The sequence below is a fragment of the Myxocyprinus asiaticus genome, chromosome 24, assembly GCF_019703515.2.
Source record: "Myxocyprinus asiaticus isolate MX2 ecotype Aquarium Trade chromosome 24, UBuf_Myxa_2, whole genome shotgun sequence".
In the NCBI taxonomy this organism is placed as follows: Eukaryota; Metazoa; Chordata; class Actinopteri; order Cypriniformes; family Catostomidae; genus Myxocyprinus; species Myxocyprinus asiaticus.
The window spans coordinates 2,228,859-2,251,610 of NC_059367.1; the positions used below are offsets into that span (position 1 = coordinate 2,228,859).

The 22,752-nt window shown below is 39.3% G+C and overlaps 1 protein-coding gene across 4 annotated transcripts; it reads right to left on the minus strand.

The window, feature by feature from the left end:
• Nucleotides 1-18,644, minus strand: LOC127414563 (dual specificity protein phosphatase CDC14A-like). 4 transcript variants are annotated; one of them, XM_051652684.1, is made up of 16 exons: nt 18,376-18,644; nt 17,144-17,234; nt 15,841-15,916; nt 15,571-15,663; nt 15,239-15,315; nt 15,022-15,088; nt 14,880-14,942; nt 13,533-13,620; nt 13,231-13,461; nt 11,796-11,934; nt 11,535-11,703; nt 11,311-11,414; nt 4,773-4,820; nt 2,372-2,425; nt 768-833; nt 1-603 (listed from the first exon to the last, which is right to left on the minus strand). In XM_051652684.1, the coding sequence occupies exons 1-16, from the start codon at nt 18,464-18,466 to the stop codon at nt 564-566; spliced, it is 1,497 nt and encodes a 498-aa protein (XP_051508644.1). In that variant the 5' UTR covers nt 18,467-18,644; the 3' UTR covers nt 1-563. The 4 variants fall into 4 exon arrangements, with proteins under 4 accessions (XP_051508644.1, XP_051508642.1, XP_051508643.1 ...); XM_051652682.1 differs by lacking the exon at nt 768-833 and adding an exon at nt 2,051-2,270; XM_051652683.1 differs by lacking the exons at nt 768-833; nt 18,376-18,644 and adding exons at nt 2,051-2,270; nt 17,923-18,082.
• Nucleotides 18,645-22,752: the final 4,108 nt, after the last annotated feature.

The following is a 22,752-nucleotide window of genomic DNA, read 5'->3' on the forward strand; positions in this document are numbered from 1 at the left end:
CACATTTGCAACAGAAAGGATTTATTGAAAGGGTACGAGTTAGATCCTTTCCAGTTATATATACTGTATAAGTGAAAACATCATGATTTAAATTCAGTCCATCATCAAAATAAATGTATGCAGTATTTACAATTAAAAAAAAAAATTAAGTCTTTTAAATTTAAGCCTATATACATCTTTCAGTCATGGTTACCACAGTATGTTTCAAACAAAGAGGTTCACATCAAATCTACAGTATGTCACATGGTTGTAGGTTGAAGTTGTTAAGTATTAGGTACAGTATTATTAAAACATTATTACAGGTTTAGTAACATAATAGCAAAGGCAGCATTCTGCAATATATGATACTTACACTGGCATAAAAAGAAGTCTAACTTCAAAGGCTCAAGCATGTTAAAGTTCTTTCAGATTAAAAAAGGTTTACATTTGAAGATTTTTCCCATCAAAACGGTTTCCTTTTTGAATAATGTTCATAGTAGAATGTTTAGACAAAATAAGTAAACCATAAGAAATAAAAAGAGTAATATTAATGCAGTCTCTGTGATGTTGGTCCACAGCCGTTTTCATCGCAGTAGCGGAGCGCGAGCTTTGGAGATGGAGTTACTGGAAAAAATGAGATACTTATGAACATTACAGACCAAAACAATGTCTGCCTAAAAGCAGAATGACGACCAGCAGACATGCGAAAGCATGCTTTGATACCAGAAGGCTCGGCAACTTAAACAAAACATAAGGAATAAACAGAAGAAGGAGAGAAATTTAGATACCATGGTTTCTGAAAGCGTGCCGATGGCATTGCATGAAGCGATTTCTTTCTTCTGGACACAGATCGTCTGTTACAGGTTGGCAAAGGCAGTGAAAAGACAGAAACCTGTTAAAACTACCAAGCAAGATGAAAAGAATCTCCGATCCCGTTACAGTAACAGAATAAAGGCCACGTTTACACCTAGTTTTAAAGGGACAGTTCACCCAAATATGAAACTTCTCTCATCATTTACTCATCCTCATGCCATCCCAGATGTGTATGACTTTCTTTCTTGTGCTGAACACAAAAGAAGATTTCTAGAATATGTCAGCTCTGTAGGTCCATACAATGCACGTGAATGGTGCCCAGAACTTTGAAGCTCCAAAAAGCACATAAAGGCAGCATAAAAGTACTCCATACTACTCCAGTGGTTTAATCCATGTCTTCAGAAGTGATATGATAGATGTGTATGAAAAACAGATAAATATTTAAGTTCCTTTTTACAATAACTCTGCTATAACAGCATACAAATGCAGCATAGAAGTAATATATAAAACTCCAGTGGTTTAATCCATGTCTTCTGAAGTGATTCAATCGGCTTTGGATGAAAATTGACTACACTTCCTAGCGCTACCTAGTGCCTGCAATGGCAAGATAAACGGTGAAAAAAAAGAAAAAAAAAAAAGTGTTAATATTTGGTCTGTTCTCACCCAAAACCAACTGGATCGCTTCTAAAGATTTATATTTAACCACTGGAGTCATATGGATTACTTTTATGCTGCCTTTATGTGCTTTTTGGAGCTTCAAAAAGTTCTGGCCACCATTCACTTGCATTGTATGGACCTACAGAGCTGACATATTCTTCTAAAAATCTCCGTGTTCTGCAGAAGGAAGAAAGTCACACACATCTGAGATGGCATGAGGGTGAGAAAATTATGAGAGAATTTGGGTGAACTATCCCTTTAACATCCATCTCAGTCCTCAAACATTCTGAGATGGTCCGAACGCACTCGAAAATCAGAACACAAGTGGTCAAAGTAGATGCATCTTAAAACCAGGTGTAAATAGTGATCTGTCCTCCTGTGATTGAATGTTAATATCAGGTGTAAACAGGACCAAAGCCATGCTCACAGAGTAAACTTGTAAAAGTCTTTCTAAATAATTTTGTGTGATAGTCATTTATGATGAGATTTCACCATGATGTTGCGGCGAGCAGAGGACAGTATGCAAGCAAAGACGACAGAGAACACGGCGGCCGTAAGAGTGTTTATAAAGCCTAGATAAAACAAGCTGCTGTCGACTTACTGAGCTGAGTGAACTCAGACTGTGACCATAGTGTTGCTTTGAAATGCCAGAGGACGCCCTCTGGGTTGCAACTGGGTTTAAGTGCTTTAAGTTTGACTTCTTGATGAAATTACTGTTGGCCACAGAAGCAGCGTTAACTTCAGAGAACACATGGTCGTTTTCATAAGCCATTACGTGCAAGTTGCCTAAAGACTTTGCAAGTCTTGACTGTAACAACGAGCTGTGAAATGGAGAGGAATACGTACACTGTCAATATAAATGTCAAACTAGAGCTCGAGCGATTTTTGCAAGCATAAAGGCTTAAAAACGTAGTATACTCACCTACTGGCTCTGTCGGATCCAAGCGAAGCTCTGGTCCGTTTCCTTTTATCGGAGCTATACGAAAGATGTTTTACAGATTATATGAAAGATTCACACATTTTACAGATTTATAACCTTACGCAGTATATTGCGGAATAATTCTGTTCAGTGTTGGGTAAGTTACTCAAAACTTAATCCACTACAGCTTACTAGTTACTTCTCAAAAATTGCAATTTGATATTTAACTGATTACTTTATGGGAAAAGTAATCACATTTTTTTTTTTTTTTTTTCACCCAATTTGGAATGCCCAATTCCCAATGAGCTTTTTTGTTTGTTTGTTTGTATTTTTCCCCTTTTTCTCCCAATTTGGAATGCCCAGTTCCCAATGTGCTTTTAAGTCCTCGTGGTGGCGTAGTGATTCGCCTCAGTCCGGGTGGCAGAGGACGAATCCCAGTTGCCTCCGCGTCTGAGATCGTCAACCCGCGCATCTTATCACGTGGCTTGTTGAGCATATGGAGGCTTCACGCCATCCACCGTGGCAACCACGCCCAACTCACCATGCACCTCACTGAGAACGAACCACATTATAACGATTACGAGGAGGTTACCCCATGTGACTCTACCCTCCCTAGCAACCGGGCCAATTTAGTTGCTTAGGAGACCTGGCTGGAGTCACTCAGCACGCCCTGAGGTTCGAACTAGCAAACTAGTGACCTCCAGGGGTGGTAGCCAGCGTCTTTACCACTGAGCTATCCAGGCCCCCCCAATGCGCTTTTTAAGTCCTCGTGGTTGCGTAGTGATTCGCCTCAATCCGGGTGGTGGAGGACGAATCTCAGTTGCCTCCGCGTCTGAGACCGCCAACCCGCGCATCTTATCACGTGGCTTGTTGAGCGCGTTGCCACGGAGACATAGTGCGTGTGGAGGCTTCACGCCATCCACCGCGGCATCCACGCTCAACTCACCACGCGCCCCACCGAGAACGAACCACATTATAACGACCACGAGGAGGTTACCCCATGTGACTCTACCCTCCCTAGCAACCGGGCCAATTTGGTTGCTTAGGAGACCTGGCTGGAGTCACTCAGCACGCCCTGGATTCAAACTAGCAAACTACCAAACTCCAGGGTGATAGCCAGCGTCTTAATTAAAAATCACTTTTAAGTTATCTAAAAAAAAAAAATTTCCACTCAACGAATTCAAAACAATGTCTGTATTTCTTCCATGTTCATTTGCTACGTTCACACCGCAGCTGAACGTGGCTCAAATCAGATTTTGTTTTACTCACATGTGACACAGATGTGTTAATTGGATGGACCATGTGACCAGCCAAAAGCACTTCTGATCTAGGCCACTTTCATATGTGGAAATATATCGGATCTGTTTCTAAAAGCCAGGTCAGATTTAATGTGATTTTTTTTTTTTTACATCAATCTAACTCAACATTCCTCACTTGCATGCTCGATTTACCGCGTAACATGCCTGTGGTTTAAAAACTTTAATTTCAAGTAACATCTAGTTAATGCATTCAGTTCTTTAAGAAAACAACATTTAAAGGCTTCAAAAGTTGGGTTCAGCGGTTAGTTTGAATTTCACAGTAAAATATGCGCATGAAAACATGCAGAGGTAAATTTAGCCTATGTCACGGCTGTTTGCTCATGTCACTCGTGCAGAAAATAGTTTCTATATTTCTCAAACTGTATCAAAACGCGAATGCAAGCAAGTCAATGGAAATCTGAAATAATAACAGATAAATCTTACCTTACATACACTGTATATAATGCAGTTTTTCCTGCTGTACTTCGATTTTACGATGTCTCACTCATAATATTACATTATTGAGCTTCAAATGAGATTAAATTCCACCATATAACTGTAAATTAATTTATTTAAAATAACTTTATCCATCTGGTCTTCCATCACTTGAGGATATTTTATTAAATAGTCATTAAGTCTCATTCTACGTAAAAATATAAAAATACCACTAATAACTGCTAATAACAATTTTAATAAGTTAATTCATCATACATATTAAAATAACGAACATGTCTTGGTTTGTTATACGCATGTGAGTCAGTTAAGGAGCGTCGACTGTTCAGACTAGTGTCTGATTTGGGCTACATTTAAAATGTCGTGTGAACAACCTTGCACACTCTTCAAGCTGTCATAGAAATGCAAACAAATGTACATATGAGCATAATTCATATCTTAAAAGTATTCTACATAAATATGATTTTAGAAAAGTGAAACCTATGCACTTAAAAGAAACTAACTTGACTGTAATCTAAATACAAGAATTAAAAATGTAATGCATTACACAATTTTTTAACTGAAAAGTAATTAGATTACAGTAACTAATTACTTTGTAATCAGATTACACCCAACACTATTTCGTTTAAAGAGACAAATAAAAAAAAAATTACCTTAATGACTTTGATGTTGATTTGGTATGAATTGTATTTTCCTCCAACCTGCAGGAAAAGAAAAGATATAAATGAACTTACACTTGATGCATTAGTCGTGTCATGTCTACAGCTGTGATGCACAGAAAGAAAAGCTGCAGCACAAACTGCAGAATGATTCTGGACCAAGAGTTCAACGTCACATAACCAACACATCCCGTTAGCAAAATACAGACAAACAGGAGCTTGTTTTGTGTTCCACGGAAGAAAGTCATAGGAGTTTGGAACAACGTGAGGGTGAGTAAATAATGACAGAATACTCATTTTTAGGTGAAGTCAATGAGGAAAATTTTTGGGGGAACTGAAGACTCGTCCTCGGGCTTGCACAGCTCGAAAAATATATAATTATCAAAATATTTATAACCACAGTCTTGACCAACACAAAATAGGTGTTGTTTGAAAGTTTAGAAGCTCTGCTTTCCAATGCATGCAGGCATTATGACCAAAACTAAACAAGTGCTTTGAAATTTGCAGACAAATCAGAAGTGTTCAGTTTTGATCATTTCTAGAAAAAAATTTAACTGTACAAATTTTTGAAATCAGTAAAAACATCAAACTCATCAAACAGCCATGTGTCACATGTTGTTGGAAAGCTCTCAAAGAGTAGAATACAACCAGCCTATTTGTTTTACTCACAGACAAATATATAGCAAGTAATCGCTAAGTATATGTCTTTGACAATTATGATGGTGTTGCTTATAAGCCGCGTTTTTGCTTATAACTTCACGAAAAATAAAAGGAACATAAAATATCACATACCATTATTTAGAGGAGGTGATTATCTTTCAAACAAGTCCACACACAAGATAATCAGATGTATAGATCATTAGATAATCCACATGAAGCACAATGTTACATATGACCACCAGGAGATGGCGCCAAATACATGACACAGACTCAATGATGACTCAAATGACACAGAATGAAACTCATTCTGTGAAATCTCATTACTAATATCATGTCTGCATGCTATGCAAACCTTTAGTCATTGTTGTGTTTGCATGTTTAATTAGTTCTAATGTACAATTATTATGTTTTATTTGTTTGGAGAGGCTTTTGGACACTATAATAAATTATTTTTGTAATGCAATAACTTTTGATTGCTTGTCGTATCAACACAAACTTTTTCTCAGTTACAGTTGACATGATTGGGAACAAAACAAATGCAGTTTTTCGGAGCCGTCTTATTTACAACAGGAGATATATAATGTCAAATCAGAAAAATAAGAAAAAAAAAAGTAAATTTTTGGCTTAATTGTTTTTTTTTTCATTTTTCATCAGTTTTTTTAAGGCCCGGGTATACTTAGTTTTTCCATATTCGGAATTGGATCGCACCCGGCCGACCAGGTTGCCTTTCTGAGTATACTTTTCTGACCGCGAACGAATAGGAACGCATTTGACGCATGCGCACTACAACTGCTTTGTGACACCCTTTTAGTACAGTCAATGGCCAGTACATGCGCATACGACGCGCACAGCTGAGGACCGCATTCATGAGTCAAGAAAATCTAGGTGGCGCGGTCAAGCCACGTGGCTGTACTGATGAAGCAATTTTCATCACACAAACTATGGAAGTACACCCGAAGTATACTTTAGCCTTTAGGCTGAGAGTCTCAGAATGTATCATAATCTATATAATTTAAATCTATATAATTTTCTTTACAATGATACCAAACACTTGACCCTCCATGTTTTTGTTTTGTTTGAATTTTGTCAAGTTATAATCCTTTAATTATGGGTATGCCACTGAAACAGGACATCTTTAGAAACACCATCAGAGCTTAAAGGGTTAAACACGTACATACGATAACATTCATTTGTTTATTGAATAAATAAATAAATATGTAAAGCAAGGTTATAAAGTAAGCTCAGACAAGAGACAAGTCTTTTGATATATTAACTAAAATACTGGCAGAATTATGTGGAATTAATGTTGAAACTTGAAGCTTGAAAAACAAAATGATCCATGTATGATGAATGCAAGATGACAGAAGAGCTTAAGCAAGACTCAGTTAATGCGATGATTGACAGCTGAGCCAGTTAGCAAAGACTGATGAATCAAGCCACAGCTCAGCATTACTTATACCTCGGTAAAACTCAAAACACCAAACTGAAGTGAACTAAATCTACATTGTGTTGCCTCAAGGGTATTATGTTATCGTAATCACATATAAAACATAATATTCCTCCAGTTAAATTAATGTTCTGAGTTCATTTCTTGATTTTTCAGTATAACATAAAACATGTTATCATTTTATCAGATAATTTAACAAATGGGGTATTTCCAGAAACATTACACTGTAAAACAAATTCTTAGATAAAGTAAATAATGCGGAAACTTCTATGATGAACACGTTTTAAATTACTGAGTTCAAAGTATTTTTATATATTTAGGGGCGCCAACACTGAAAGTGCGTAGCCACCTATTGTAATCGTTAGTGTTTTTTTATTATTATTATTATTCCGCCATTGAGTCTATGGCAGCCCATAGAACCGTATGTGGGAAAGTTGTGGCACACATATAGAGGACAGTCTGAATATTAACTGGAGCAAATTTGGAGTCTCTAACTCAAACCGTCTAGCACCACCAAATGCCCAAAATTTCACACATATTTATGCTAATAACGTTTGAACCGTAGTGCTAGAATCAAAATTATATTTTCCTCTGATTCCTTGGCTCGAGACGAATCGATTGCACACTATGTCGTCATTTTCTTCTATCGTTGAGCCATTTTAAATTTTTCGAAAAACCTACTTTTGTGGTGTGGTGGTGGCATAGTGGGCTAAAGCACATAGGTTGTATGCTGGTTGCTGGTTCGATCCCCACAGCCACCACCATTGTGTGCTTGAACAAGGCACTTAACTCCAGGTTGCTCCAGGGGGATTGTCCCTTTAATAAGTGCACTCACTGTAAGTCGTTTTTGATAAAAGCATCTGCTAAATGCATACATGTAAAGTTGATTAGTCGAATGGTTCTCGAATAATGCGCGAACAAATTCGACGTAGAGCACGCCAAATTGGACGTAAGGCTATATCTCCGCAACGCTTCAGCGTATTCACACCAAACTTGGTGTGTTTTATGACAATCATGACCTGAGGGTACCTGCACAGTTTTGGCACAGCAACACCTAGTGGTCACGAGATATGAAAAATGAATATTTTTGCTTATAACTTCTGAACGGTTTCACCAAAAATCTGGTGATTCTGTGCGGGATGCCAAGTCGAATGATTCCAAATTTTCCTATGTCAGCCCTTTTGGGCATCGGCCATTAAAAATTTTGTTGTAAAATGATTTCTTTTTCAAGCGCATTGACATATGGTTACGAAACTCGTTATGTGTCATTGAAGGTACTCAAAAAGTTTTGGGACAGCGCCACCTTCTGGTCAAAAGTTATACCAAATTTTCATAAAATGCTAATATATATATATTTTTTTTTTCACAATTTGGAATGCCCAATTCCCAATGTGCTTTTAAGTCCTCGTAGGCGCGTAGTGATTCGCCTCAGTCCGGGTGGCAGAGGACGAATCCCAGTTGCCTCCACGTCTGAGACCATCAACCCACGCATCTTATCACGTGGCATGTTGAGCGCGTTGCCACGCGTATGGTATGTCCATTCCAGATCACAGTAAAATTGTTTAATGCATCAATATATCAACACATACGAATTAGAGGTCAACTGATATTGGATTTTGCTGATACAATTATGTGTTGGAAGAAAGGCGATAACTGATAAATCGGCCGATAGTTTTTAAAATCGATATATTAAATGTGTTACAAATTATTATTTATTTATTTTGTTTCTGTGATGGCACAGACACAGAGGCAACAAGTAACCAAATTTCCAATAATAATCAGAGGAAAAAAAGGAAGATTTGGTGCACAATGCAGGACTTATAACTATAAACAAGCCGAAAAGACAGCTGAAATGTCTGTACTCCCCATTTCTCACACAGACAGATAAGGGAAATAAAATATGCACTCTTACAAATCATCTACAACTTATTACTATATACATACTGTAAAATAAACATTATCATAAAACACAAATAAGCAGTAATTAACTGATTTTGAACTGCTCTGAAACCACTGGAAACACCGTATCACGAGCTCTCTGCGCGCTTGGAGAATGTGCAACAGTGCCGCGTCTTCACTTTAAAGCGTGCAGCGCATACAGACTATAGATTTAATTAAATCACAGCCTTTTGCAGTTTAATAAAATATAATACATTTGGCCATATCACGATTCCTGTTTTTCTATCCCTAAATTTAAGACCTCTTTGAATGATAATTAAGACTTTTGTTATACCATTTAAGATATTTAAGACTTTTTATGGCCTTACATTTTGAAAACTGAATTTAAGACATTTTACGGACCCGCGGGAACTCTGTCTTAAAAATGCATAAAGGCGTTTGCATGATTTTTGGCCTACTTCTATGACATTTTGTAAACAACAAACTGTGACGTCATTGTCAGCAACAACTTAAGTATATCATTTAGCTAAGTTTTCAATGGCAGCAAACTTAGGTGCTTCTCTTTCAACATGAGGCCCCATTTTTTTGGGGGGGGACAAACGATTTATTATTTAGCTGTTGCAAGTTGTTGCTCATGATTTTGTTGTTAACTAAAAGTTATAGAAGTAGATCAAAATTTGTGCAAATGCCTCTATGCATTTTTAAGATATGAGCAATCAAACATAGTGGACCCTGTGTGTGTGTGTGTGTGTGTGTGTGTGTGTGTGTGTGTGTGTGTGTGTGTGATATATATATATATATATATATATAGGTTTGGGGAGTGACAGAATACATAGTAACTGTATTCCACTACAGTTACAATTTAAATCACTGGTAATCAGAATACAGTTACATTCTAAAAGTATTTTGATCACTGAAGAGATTACTTTGCATTTTATTATCATTTGTTCCATTTAATATTTAGTTTATTCAGATGGAAAACATTTATCCATTTAAATGATGCGATCTAAAGAGCGATGAATCACTTTCTTATGATGTGTAACATTCATTCGAGCAGACAGAGAAGTACGTTTATAGTATGTTTGGAGCAGCAGAAAAATAAACAAACATTGCCATGTGAATATTAAGCTTTATGCTAAGCTAAAATGCTATTTCTAGCCATTTTTATCCACCTGACACCAAGAAAATCCACATTAACTTATATATAAACTCATATATATTTCATATAAAAAACATATTTCTTTTCTCTAGTAAGACCTTTGATATTAGGGCTGTGGCGCACAGGTGGAAGTCATTCACCACTTATCTTCCCGGCCTCGCTCTGCCTAGATGCCGCTCGGCTCCGCCCTGCTCACCACAAGGGCAAAAATCTTATTGTTGATGAGAATTTTTGTATTGTTTTTCTGTACAAATATATAAAAATCCTTAAAACAAGATGTAGCGCGGAGGAGGGCGGGGCCGGGCGGAATGACGGACGCCCGGACTCCAATCAGCCTGATGAGGCGAGCGAGGGATAAAGGCGACCGAGACGGCAGCTCGAGAGAGAGAGAATTATGGGCAGCTGCCCTGTATGTGTTTGTGTGTCTTTTTATTTAATTAAATATTATTTCTATTGTTAAGCCGGTTCTCGCCTCCTCCTTTCCATTGATGTGTTACATTGGTGCCGAAACCCGGGAGGGAGGAGGGATGCCCGTCGTAGAGTCCTCAACACTGCCGTCCACCCAGGGGAGCGCCACTGCCATCCGCCAGGGGACAGAGTAGCCCGACTGCCCGGACGCGGGGAACGGCCGCCGTCCGCGAGGTGAGGAGGGATGGGACTCCCCGACCGCCTGGAGCGATGGAGTCGCTGCCAGGAGCGGAGGAGTGTCCCCACGTGCCACCAGAAAAACGGAGGGGCGTTCTGTCCACTGGGGGTCGGAGGTTTGACTCCAGTCCTCCCGGGGAGGAGCGGCTGTCATCCGCCTGAGAGGGTGGAGGAGTGATCGGGGACCACGCGACGGCACATCAGAGAACCGGTGAGTGAGCTTTTACTCTCTCTCCTCTCTCTCGCGCGCTGTCGCTCCGTGTTGGCCTTTCCCTCGCCTTTTTTGTTTTGTTTTCCCCTCTTGTCTCCTCCCAGGTCGAGGAAAGCGGGGATGACCTGCCGGCAGGCGGGGCGCAAGGCACGCCCCTCACCCCGGAGAGGGGGGGGGGGGTGTACGTCATGCCGGGGGCTCCCCGGCCTGAGGCAACGCAGGGAGGAGTGTAGCGCAGAGGAGGGCGGGGCCGGGCGGAATGACGGACGCCCGGACCCCAATCAGCCTGATGAGGCGAGCAAGGGATAAAGGCGACCGAAGGCGGCATATATATATATGAAATATATATACATCTTTCTTTCCAAACACGTGAAAACTCCCTAGGATATATACATATATATTATTATTATTATTTTTTATTTATTTTTTTACATTTTTTTTGTGGTTAAAAATCTTTCACCGGCATATCGAAGGAGAGAGCACTAGTGTGATGGATAAGAGACAAACTTACGATAATGAACCGGCGGATGCTCTGGACTGCCTTTTACTCTTCAGAGCTCTTAGTTTATCGCCTTGTGTGAGACCTCCGCATTCCTCCTCCTCTTCCTCAGTGTGCTAAATATGAAAAAATACAACCAGATTAACCCTCAGTTTGACTGTGTTTACACCTGGTCTTCTAAAGCCAGGTTTGATGTATTTCTCCAGTAGTTTACATCTGTTCAGACAGTTACTTACCATTTCAGTGACTGTTCTTCTTGGTAAAATGTTCTTGTTTGTTCCATTGATGGAGATATCTTCAACTCCAGACAAGATTCCAGCCACTGCTGTCTTGATCGTGCCATTTTCCTGCTTATTTATCTTTTGCCGGTACAGATCGCCCTCTGCCCACAGACTGGACTGCTTTCTGTTAGATTGAGTCATGTAGAAATTAGTGTGACGTGTTCTGCCTTTGTAGGATGTCTCGGTCATTCTCAAAATGACAGAGTTCTCACTCACTGTTCAGTGAAGTTCTGTTGAGGTCCAATGACTGATCCGGGCCTGCAGATTCTGATCCATGCTATGGCTTCAGCTGCCGTCAATCTGAAGTGTTTCATCATGTAACAGGCAATGAGGGTTCCTGTTCGACCCAGACCAGCTGAAACAGACCATCATACAAGTTACCATTTATGTATGACTAGATAACTAGAATAGACTTATTTATAATGTTAGATAAAGGAACCTCCTGTTCAAGGTCAACGGGGTGAATTCACTGAACAGTTGTGCCATGTGGTATTTCCCCGCAACAGCCTGTGTCTTATTCACTAACCATCCGCAATCTATTTTCAGAAGGTGCAATCGCGTCTCGAGTATTTAAATGAAGTCATTGTCATTCCTTTCTGTGCAAACACGCCTCCCTTCTATGTAAATGCAGCTCATTATAGTAGATTGGTGCACTTTTATCCTCTTCAAATCTGTGGCATTTTTGGGCTGCCGCCTGCGATTTTTCACACTCAAATTTAAAAGCTCACCATTTACTCATACAGTGGACTAATTGCCAAAAACTGGTCCAATTTTTTCAGTTCATGCACAACCCTCGTTGTTTCATTGAATATCTCGGCCTCTGAGTGGACTAGAAGCTCAATCTAAGTGTCACTAGAAAGCTGAGATCATCCTCTTTGCGATAAAATATATTTCTGATGATTTGTTTTGAATGTTTTTCGTGCTGGACTGCATATTTTGTTCTGGACATCTAAGATATAACATCGGGTTATTCACACAAGCAAGCTCACAGACAAGTAAACAATGGCTAATTTTTTAGCAAACTCCCTAAGGTAAAAGCAGAAATAAAGTTTTTAGCTATTTGGGGCTTACAGCAGCAGTTATTGGAGCATAAATGAGACGTTTGTATTTGATGACTTACAGAAATCATATTTCACTTTGTGATTCTTTTGAAAATCTTTCAAACTGTGGTATTAGGGGAACAAAATAATCTATACAGTCACATTCCTGAGAATGCGAGCTTTCATTTGCTATGCGACTTGTCTATTTAAAAGACTTTTATATTCATATTAATATTTCTACCACATGACCTCTAGGTGGCGCTGACTTGCAACACGAATGATTTCAGGGCTTATTTTGTTATTTTATGTAACATAAATGCAGAGGTGATAGATATCTTTGAAAAGTTCAGATTCTAAACCTTTAAATGATACCTCATAAGCCTGACTCATGTATTCGGAGACTTGAACATTTTAAGAGTAAACTTTTTTCACGACATAGTGCCCCCTTTTGACGCACCAGCAGGTCCGCAGAGTTGGAAGTTAAATAAATAGTGCATCACTTTCGACTGGATCACCTGAGACGAATGCTAATACTTGGCGTAAACCGGGCCAATAATGGCCTTTCGAATTGAACAACGTGACACTCACAATTCAGAGGCAAGTGTCCATACCTTTACAGTGGACCGCGATTGCCCCGTCAGCATTCTCACAGATGTTCAGGAACTTGGTGACGATGACATCATTGGGTGTGCTACCGTCCACAAAGAACAAGTCATGATGTTTGAAGTCCATGTCTGTGAAACGCTTGGCATCGTACATTTTCTTATTGAGCCGGATGATGGTGGTGATGTTATGCTTCCTGAAGTAGGGGAAGTACGCTTCCGGGGCATGAAGAGGGTATCCTGATTTACAAACATTTAGATTACATGGTTGCACAGACTATGGTCAACATATTGACCTAATCCATACGCACCATTCTCGATTTTGCTCTTTGGATGAGGACCGCTAAAAGCCAAGAACTTCCCTGGAATTATCCAGTTGAAATCTCCATTCTCTGCCCTCTGTGAAGAAAATCGAACAAAATTATTGAAATTACAGGACAAAGTCTGACAGTAGGTGATAAACTGATTAAATCATCTTTTAGGTATAGCTCAAATATGGGAGGAAGGCAGTGTCCAAAAATCCACTTTCTCATGGAACTGAATATCAGGGGCATTTTTGACCTTTAACTAGCCATAAAAGAAAAACACATCAAATTGTCAATTTATGCCAAATACACGACACAGACTCAATGATGACTCAAATGGCACAGAATGAAACTCATTCTGTGAAATCTCATTACTAAAATCATGTCTGCATGCTATGCAAACCTTTAGTCATTGTTGTGTTTGCATGTGTAATTAGTTCTTATGTACAATTATTATGTTTTATTTGTTTGGAGATGTTTGTGGACACTATAATAAATTATTTTTGTAATGCTGTAATTGTTGACTGCTTTATCCTGTCAACACAACATTTTTATCAATTACAGTTGACATGATTGGGAACAAAACAAAAGCAGTTTTTCGGAGCCACCGTATTTATACCCAGAGATATACCATGTCAAATAAGAAAAATATGAAAATGTGATTTTTAGCCTGAGAGTCTCGGAATGTATCATAATCTATATCCTTAGAAAATGTGAAAAGTTTTCTTTACAATGATACCAAACACTTGACCCTGCGTGTCTTTTTTTTGTCGAGTTTTAAGCTTTTAATTTTGGGTATGCCACTGAAACAAGAAATCTTTAAAAACAACATCAGAGCTTAACGGGGCCTGGATAGCTCAGCAAGTATTGACGCTGACTACCAGCCCTGGAGTTGCGAGTTCGAATCCAGGGCGTGCTGAGTGACTCCAACCAAGTCTCCTAAGCAACCAAATTTGCCTGGTTGCTAGGGAGGGTAGAGTCACATGGGGTAACCTCCTCATGGTCATGATTAGTGGTTCTCACTCTCAATGGGGCGTATGGTAAGTTGTGTGTGGATCGTGGAGTGTAGCATGAGCCTCCACATGCTGTGAGTCTCCGCGGTGTCATGCACAACGAGTCACGTGATAAGATGCGCGGATTGACGTCTCAGAAGCGGAGGATTGAGGTGAGTAACCATCCCACTACTAAGTAGTGGCAATTGGGCATTCCAAATTGGAAGAAAAGGGGATAAAATATATATAAAAACACCTTCAGAGCTTAAAGGGTTAAAGAAATTCTCAGTCGAAACAATTATGGCTGTTTTAAATCTTTTTGTCCCCTTTTGGTTAATTTTTGACCCTGGAGGAATCTCACCTCATAATGTTCATATTCCTCCACATCAAACTGTGAGAAATCCAACCAGCCGAAATGCAGCGCCTGAAACACAAAACATGTGATCAGAGAGAATAGTGGACTAATAGACATGTTTGATGCAATTTCAGAGAATCTGGATTACCTTGTGAACGGCCCGTAGACAGTCAAGAATATTAAGATTGAACATGCAAGTTCCAAAAGATGCATCTCTGTTAAAAGGGATGAAAAACTTTAGTAAAGATAATCAACAACCTAGAAACTAACAGGAGAAGGTGACTTTCGAATATATACCACTACTGATTTATAATGTAATGTGCATTTTCCTAAATAATTTGAAGGTGATCAAATTTAATTATTACCTAAAAGGCAGATAAGATGCATTCTGAGAGACTAGAAGACTGTAAGCCTCCTCTGGTGTTTTCTGTAGATGCATGACCTTTAAGACAAGTAAATTATCTCACATTGGAATATCTAGAAATACTAGCAGCAAAAACTCACAATATTCACTCGAAAGCATTACAGATATTAAAGGAATAGTTCACCCATAAATTAAAATGATGGAATATAGTGCACGAGTCGTATCGACTACTTTTACTGTGGTTTCATACAATGCAAGGTAATGGTGGCTACAACTTTGAAGCTCATAAACATACAGTAAATATACGGTTTACTGACAGACAGGAACACTTACAGCATAAGAGCCAATCAAATACGCAGCATTGGCTTGTTTCTTCCTGTCACCACATGTGTAAAACACTATTTTCTTCTTTGCATGAGCACAAGACTGTTGGGAAAACATAATAAGCACTAAACCAATTTTGTTTTAATGACCACAGTGCATTCAAAAATAAGTGACAATGTTTTAGCGTACTTTACATGGTGTCTACATACAGTACAATGAATTAAGTAACAAGAGTAAATTTCCACTCTAATATTTATGCCTTAGAATGATGCAACATACCTTCAGCTTCTTGTTGAGTTTGCAACAAAAGCGATAAAACATGGCCAGGTTGAGTGGGCCAAAGTCTGCGTAGAAGCTGTTCAAACATAAAAATCAAAGAGGTGAATGATAAAAGTCTGGTACAATCCACTGCAAAATAACCCTTATCGTTAGTGATCAACCTATATGGCTTTTTCAGTGACTGATGCAGACACTAATATCTACATAGCATGGTGGTTGATGGCCTGTATAATGCTCATATACACCAATCAGCCACAACATTAAAACCACCTGTCTAATATGGTGTAGGTCCCCCTCGTGCCACCAAAACAGCACCAACCCACATCTCAGAACAGCATTCAGAGATGATATTCTTCTCACCACAATTGTACAGAGTGGTTATCTGAGTTACCGTAGACTTTGTCAGTTCAAACCAGTCTGGCCATTCTCTGTTGACCTCTCTCATCAACAAGACATTTCCGTCCACAGAACTGACGCTCACTGGATGTTTTGTGTTTTTGGCACCATTTGGAGTAAATTCTAGAGACTGTTGTGTGTGAAAATCCCAGAAATACTCAAACCTGCCCATCTGGCACCAACAATCATGCCACGCTCCAAATTTTTTCCCCATTCTGATGGTTGATGTGAACATTAACTGAAGCTCCTGACCTGCATCTGCATGATTTTATGCACTGCTGCCACACAATTGGCTGATTAGATAATCCCATGGATGATTGTTGGTGCCAGATGGGCTGGTTTGAGTATTTCTTTAACTGCTGATCTCCTGGGATTTTCACACACAACAAATTCTCTAGAATTTACTCAGAATTACATTTTATTTATTTAAATTTACATTTTTTATATTTTCCACCAGATGGCGCCGTTTTTCTCATGTTTAGCCTATGGAGCAAATACATGCTTTTTTCCTATTTTCTGTTTGCTGTATTATAGAGCACTGCAGGACAACTGCATAAATGATGCAGCTAAAATTGTGTGTGTGTGTGTGTGTGTGTGTGTTGGTATGGATGTCAGAGTGTGTATGTGTGTATTGAGAAATTTGTGTGAATGTGTAAAAAACAACAGTGGCATTATGTAAACAAAGTAGCATTTAAAGGGTTAAAATCCTGAAAAACGAATGAATATTTGGTAGTTATGATCAGGACTGAAGATGGTTAAAAAAAATTAACTCAGTGAAAGTGGAAAATAATATTAATATATAATATTATTATGGCAGTTTTTTGGTGCGGACATTTTTGTCCTCTAAGGACCTCTGAGTAACTTTTCTAAATTGACACACAAGGGTTAAATACATTAGTATTCTTACTTTTCATAGGAAAGTTCTTCATCGGTGCAGAAACAATGTCTGTCAGGTGAACTCTTGACCTTCTGATGAAGAATAGCAAAATATAGCTGATCTGAAAGAGAGAAAAAGCGCACATGATGCTCAAATGGAAGACAGCAAATTATAATGAAGTATATCTGGTTATTATTATGCTTTTCATGCAGTCTATGAATGCAAACACATATGAATGAATGTATTGGCCAATCAGATTTGAATCCGCATCCGGTTAGTGAGTTTTGAGCAACCAAACCAAAGTCTTTCTAGCAAGTCAGCCCACTGGAGGTCTCAGGAGGCTATTTCCAGTCATGCAAGTGCAGCTCCTATCTACTTGAATGGAGAAAGACCGAAATCTCCAAAAAGGTTGGTCAAGATTACGATCAAAGAACATACTTCAAATCAGCAGTAAAATCTGACAATACTGGAATCATAAATTGTACTTCTTCACCTCATATTATGCTAAAAGATCCAATTTTCTCGGCTTGTATACCTAATGCGCATGCGCGTTCTTGAGTTGATTGACAGGCGATGTCTGTATCTTAAAGGTGATTGGCTCGTTTAACTGTAAGGCGGGACTTCCTTTCTACATCCGTTGACTGTTGGGCGCTCCAATTTCTCCCATTCATTTTAATAGAAGTGGCCCATCTCTACTAAATAATCTCTGGCAATACTACTAAATCTACGATTCTCACAGATTGATACGAAATGAAACGACTCTTACAGTTACTGAAAAATAGATATAGAAATGAAATATCTGCGCTCACCTTTAATGAACTCAACGCATTTGGGCAGATCACAGTTTTCTTCAGACATGTTGTTCCGGTGCATTATTTTAATCTTTTAATTCTCGGTTCGGTTTAATGAGACTTAACTCTTGTCTAATGCGAACTCGCTCCTTGGACTTGAAGACTGTTTAAAGTTCAAACCCGTTTAAAGCCAGTCCATTCCAGGCACATGATTGGCTCGTGGTCGCCCCGCTGACACGTCAATCACGTTAGGTCCCTCCCTCTAATATTTAAGTGGAGCAGCAGAAGCGCCGACTGGCCAATAGAATCTCACGCTGCTCTGACTAAACGCTTTGATCCACTGTTTTGAATAATTTCAGCTATTTACATCCATCGAACAGAACAAAGAACATCGCTGTCGTATCTGAAAATTCCGATAGCGGGTTGTTACTGTATATAAGATCATGATGGCAGCGTTTGTAATTTGTTTACCTGTGATATGAGTGTAAATCTCGCGCTTGGGCTCCGCCTCTTTCCTCAGTCTTTTCCTGGAGTCGCTCCGTCGCTCGTTCTTGCGCTTCATTCTTCTCTATGCACGAACAGATGACGCTTTAAACATGAATAATCGATGTTTTTCCGCGGGTCGTTGTGAAATGTGTGCTTTATTTTGCATAGTCCAGTTTCTAACAGCTCCAAAGCGTATTTGAGCCAGTGACGTCTAGAAGGCAAGTTAGAGCCTTCCGAGTGACGTCACTGCGTCATCCGCGTTATTATTTACAGACTGTGATGACGCGTTTCCGCCTCATTTAGCAGCGTAAATCTAGCAAATGTTTTTTATATGATCATTTTTTTAAATATTGGGTGTAAGTTTATAACATTATGCTTTGTGTTATATTACTCTGGAATTAGTTTTAAAAAACGAATTACCACAGCTGCGAGGGGGTTTATATTACAGCTGCCTTGAGAGAGTGACAGTAAATTGGAGTTATATATGTGCCACAGTTCTGCACGCGCAAAATTATATTTTGAGTGCAAAAAATAAAAATGTTCTGCACGACCCAGATGATATTTTGAGCGCACAAAAAATGTTCTTCATGCGCATGATATTTTGAGCGCACAAAAAGTTATTTTGCATGCACAAGATGATATTTTGAGCACACAAAAAAAATGTTCTGCACGAGCAAGATGATATTTTGAGCGCACAAAAAATTATTTTGCATGCACAAGATGATACTTTGAGCACACAAAAAATGTTCTGCACGCGCAAGATGATATTTTGAGCGCACAAAAAGTTATTTTGCATGCGCAAGATGATATTTTGAGTGCAAAAAAAAATTCTGCATGCAAAAGATGACATTTTGAGCACACAAAAAGTTATTTTGCACACGCTTGAACTCAGTTTTGTAAAGCAATGTATCTTCTTGCAAAGATAAATTCATTTTGAGCAAACGAAAATAAATTTTGCGCTTGAACAAAGTTTATTTGAATGTGAATTTGCTCAGAATTCTTACATTTTGCTTTCTCCTCCTACCTACTCTATGTGCAAAATACTTTTTTGCGTGCTCAAAATATCATGCACACGCAGAACATTTTTTGTGCGCTCAAACTATAATTTTGTGCATGCAGAATTGTAGCACAAGTATAACTCCATATAAGTGTGTAGAGTGGTGGCCTAGTGGGCTAAAACACATAACTGGTAATCAGAAGGTTGCTGGTTCGATCCTCACAGCCACTACCATTGTGTCCTTGAGCAAGGGACTTAACGCCAGGTTGCTCTGGGGGGATTGTCCCTGTAATGAGTGCACTGTAAGTCGCTTTGGATAAAAGCACCTGCCAAATGCATAAATGTGGCATCTTCTCCCAACTGTCTTAATCCACCACTCTCTATATTTATTTTCTTCTGGAAAGTCATTCAAATGTAATAGTGATTTTATCTTTTGCTCTTGGAGCAAATGGTTAAGTGAAGTTTACCCTGCAAACGTTTACTTCCGTATTCCAAAGCACTGAGTGTGAAAAAGGTCTCTGGCAACTCCAGCTATTGATATAATTAGACGTCAAATGATTGGACGAAAGTTGTCTTTACGTCACCAGCTTGACAATGCCTTCTGATTGGATGGTTATGATATCCACCTTCAAGATAAGGCATTGGGGTGATTCTAACTTCTGACACTTTGACAGTTTTTTTGTAATATTATTAATAGTAAATGGCTGAATAAATGTATTGGAAAGAAAATAATTAGTTATAAGTGACATCACTTTGTCCTGAACACTAATGAGTGATATGAATGAGAAATGTTTTATGACAAACCAATTTTGCCTGGCTCCCACGTCTATAGTTTCACTGTATGCCAAATATAAGAATCTAAAATATCAAGGTAACTATCACCTCCCATGAGAGAATATGTATTTTTTTGTAATTAAATATTTTATGCCACTTGTATCCATTGAAAATAGCTGCGTGGGAGCTTTCCAAAGATGGCTGCTCAGTGGACTGACTTGACTTGAAAAGGACTTTGGTATGAGAGATGTACAGTGATTTTATACCTTGTTTGTTTGTTAAAAAAATAAATAGGCCTATATACAAAAATGATATGTTGCTGCAAAATGCGTACTGGACATTTCACCAGTGCTTGGCATATTGTATCTTTAGAATCGCATGTACACATATGAAAATTTCCCTTACATCGGTATTAATGAGAGCAATATGGGTTAGTGAGTGCTACCTGAAGGAATAAAACAGAAAAAGCATCTTTAACATTGCTTTCTAAATGTAAACATAACACAGCGACAGTTCTCGGGTCATTTCGGTCGTGTCTAGAAGGGATCCCTCTCACGCCAAGTTCTCGCACATGCGCATTCTGTTATGATGCTTTCGCCATGCTGTCACTTGTACCGTCCTTGTGCCAGTGCTGTCTTGCACCCAACCAATATGTAAAGTTTGCTCTTGGGGCCTCATAGAGGGGCCAACTCTCCTCTTTGCTATACCACAGAGACAATTTCCCAGGGCTTGGTAGGGTATCGTAGGTGGATCTTATTAGAAATCTTAGGATGGGCTGACCTGTGGAAGGTGCCCCAGACCAGGCTAACACTCTATCAGATGTCCCCTCCCATATGGTCCAGCGCCCTTGCTGCAGCTGGCTGACTGCCCTAACCTTATACCCTTCCACTTCCATCCTAGTTACTTCCGTAACTACCATTGCTTTCCACTGTTTTTGGGAGGCTGCTGACCACAGTTTGGGAGCCACACCCAATCCAAGGCCTGTTCATCCTGACTGTGCTCTTCCAATAATCTCTTGATGCTTCAGTCTTGAAACCACCTGGTTAACAATCTACTCTGCCTTCCAAGTTCTGCCTGTCCAGACTTGGACTTGACCTGCTCTCACTGCCTGGTCTGTTGATTCCCGTAGTTCCAAAACAAGCCTGGTCTTTTTCTGCTTGTAGCCCAGAGTGAGTGATTTTAGAGGCAGTTGTAAAGCATTTCTTCCAAACAATGCTACATCTGAGAGACAACGTGGCAGGCCTAGCCACTTCCTGATATAACTGTTGGCCTTGGCGTCCATACTTGCCACTGCAGAAATTGCACACATTTTTAGCGGCCACATCAGGCATCGGTAAAGTGTAAATTGGTAACGCCAAACCTTGAATTTGCCTGGGAGATGACAATTGTCTATCTTATCCAAGCACTCTTTCAGTTGCTTCAGGACCAACTCTGCTATGTGTTTGTCTGAAAGATGTATTCTCTCCCTAAACTTAAAATAGGCTACTCTGCCACAACCGGGATTTTTTCACCCTCCACATCAAATGAAACCCGAACATCCCTCACCCCCTTTCTAATAGAAATGTGATTTTGTTGGCTTAATCTTCATTCTGGCCCATGCCAATAGCTCTTCCAGCCTTTTCAAGAGCCGGTTTGTACATGCAGCAGTCTGGAGGATGCTTGTGACATCATCCATATAATTGCGCAGAGCTGGCAATCTCACCCCAGATTATGCACGTATTCCTCGGACCATTTGTCTTGCACCAGTTAGGATGATCTCGAACGCAGCCATGAACAGGATGGGAGAGATTTATCATCCCATCGCTATTCCTTTTTCCAGTTGCTGCCATCGTGTTGTGTAGTCCTGTGTTGCATGACATATCTTCAAGTCCCCATTGCAGCTGTCTACCAAGCTCCTAATGCACTCTGGTACATGTAAAAACTCCAGTGCATAGCTAACAAGCTGGTGTGAAACTGATCCATAGGTGTTTGCCAAGTGGACATGTGGATGTCTTTCTTATCTCTCTTGGCAGACTGGATCTGCTCCCATATTACTGATGCATGTTCCACACACCCAGGAATACCTGGTACGCCTGCCCTCTGGCAGCTTGTGTCTATGTATCCATTCTTCAGGAGGTAGTCAGTCATCCTCCTTGCTACCACCGAAAAGAAAACATTTCTCTCCACGTTTAATAGAGCAGTGCTCCTAAACTGACTAATGTTTTGACAGCTTGACAAATGTAGTCATTATGAACTGTTGTTGTACATAAAAGAACTGCAGATTATTCAAAAATTCTCATTTTTTTGTACCATGAGTATAAGTTAATGATAACAGAATTTTCATTTTTGGTTAAACTAATCTTTAAATGTATTTTTGGGTTGCAGTCATCACCCTATAACTGATAAAGCTGCTTAGATAAGTGATGAAATGCCTTTAAACTACGAGAAATAAGTGTTGATTTTAAAACTGAATTATATAAATAGACAGTAAACAAATCCACAAAAGGCACAATTAGGACAGACAGAAGTATACACACATGACTAGTCAGGGTAGATGCCATATTGAATTTTATGAAAATGAAAGCAAGGCTTTGAGGGAAAGAATATAGTCT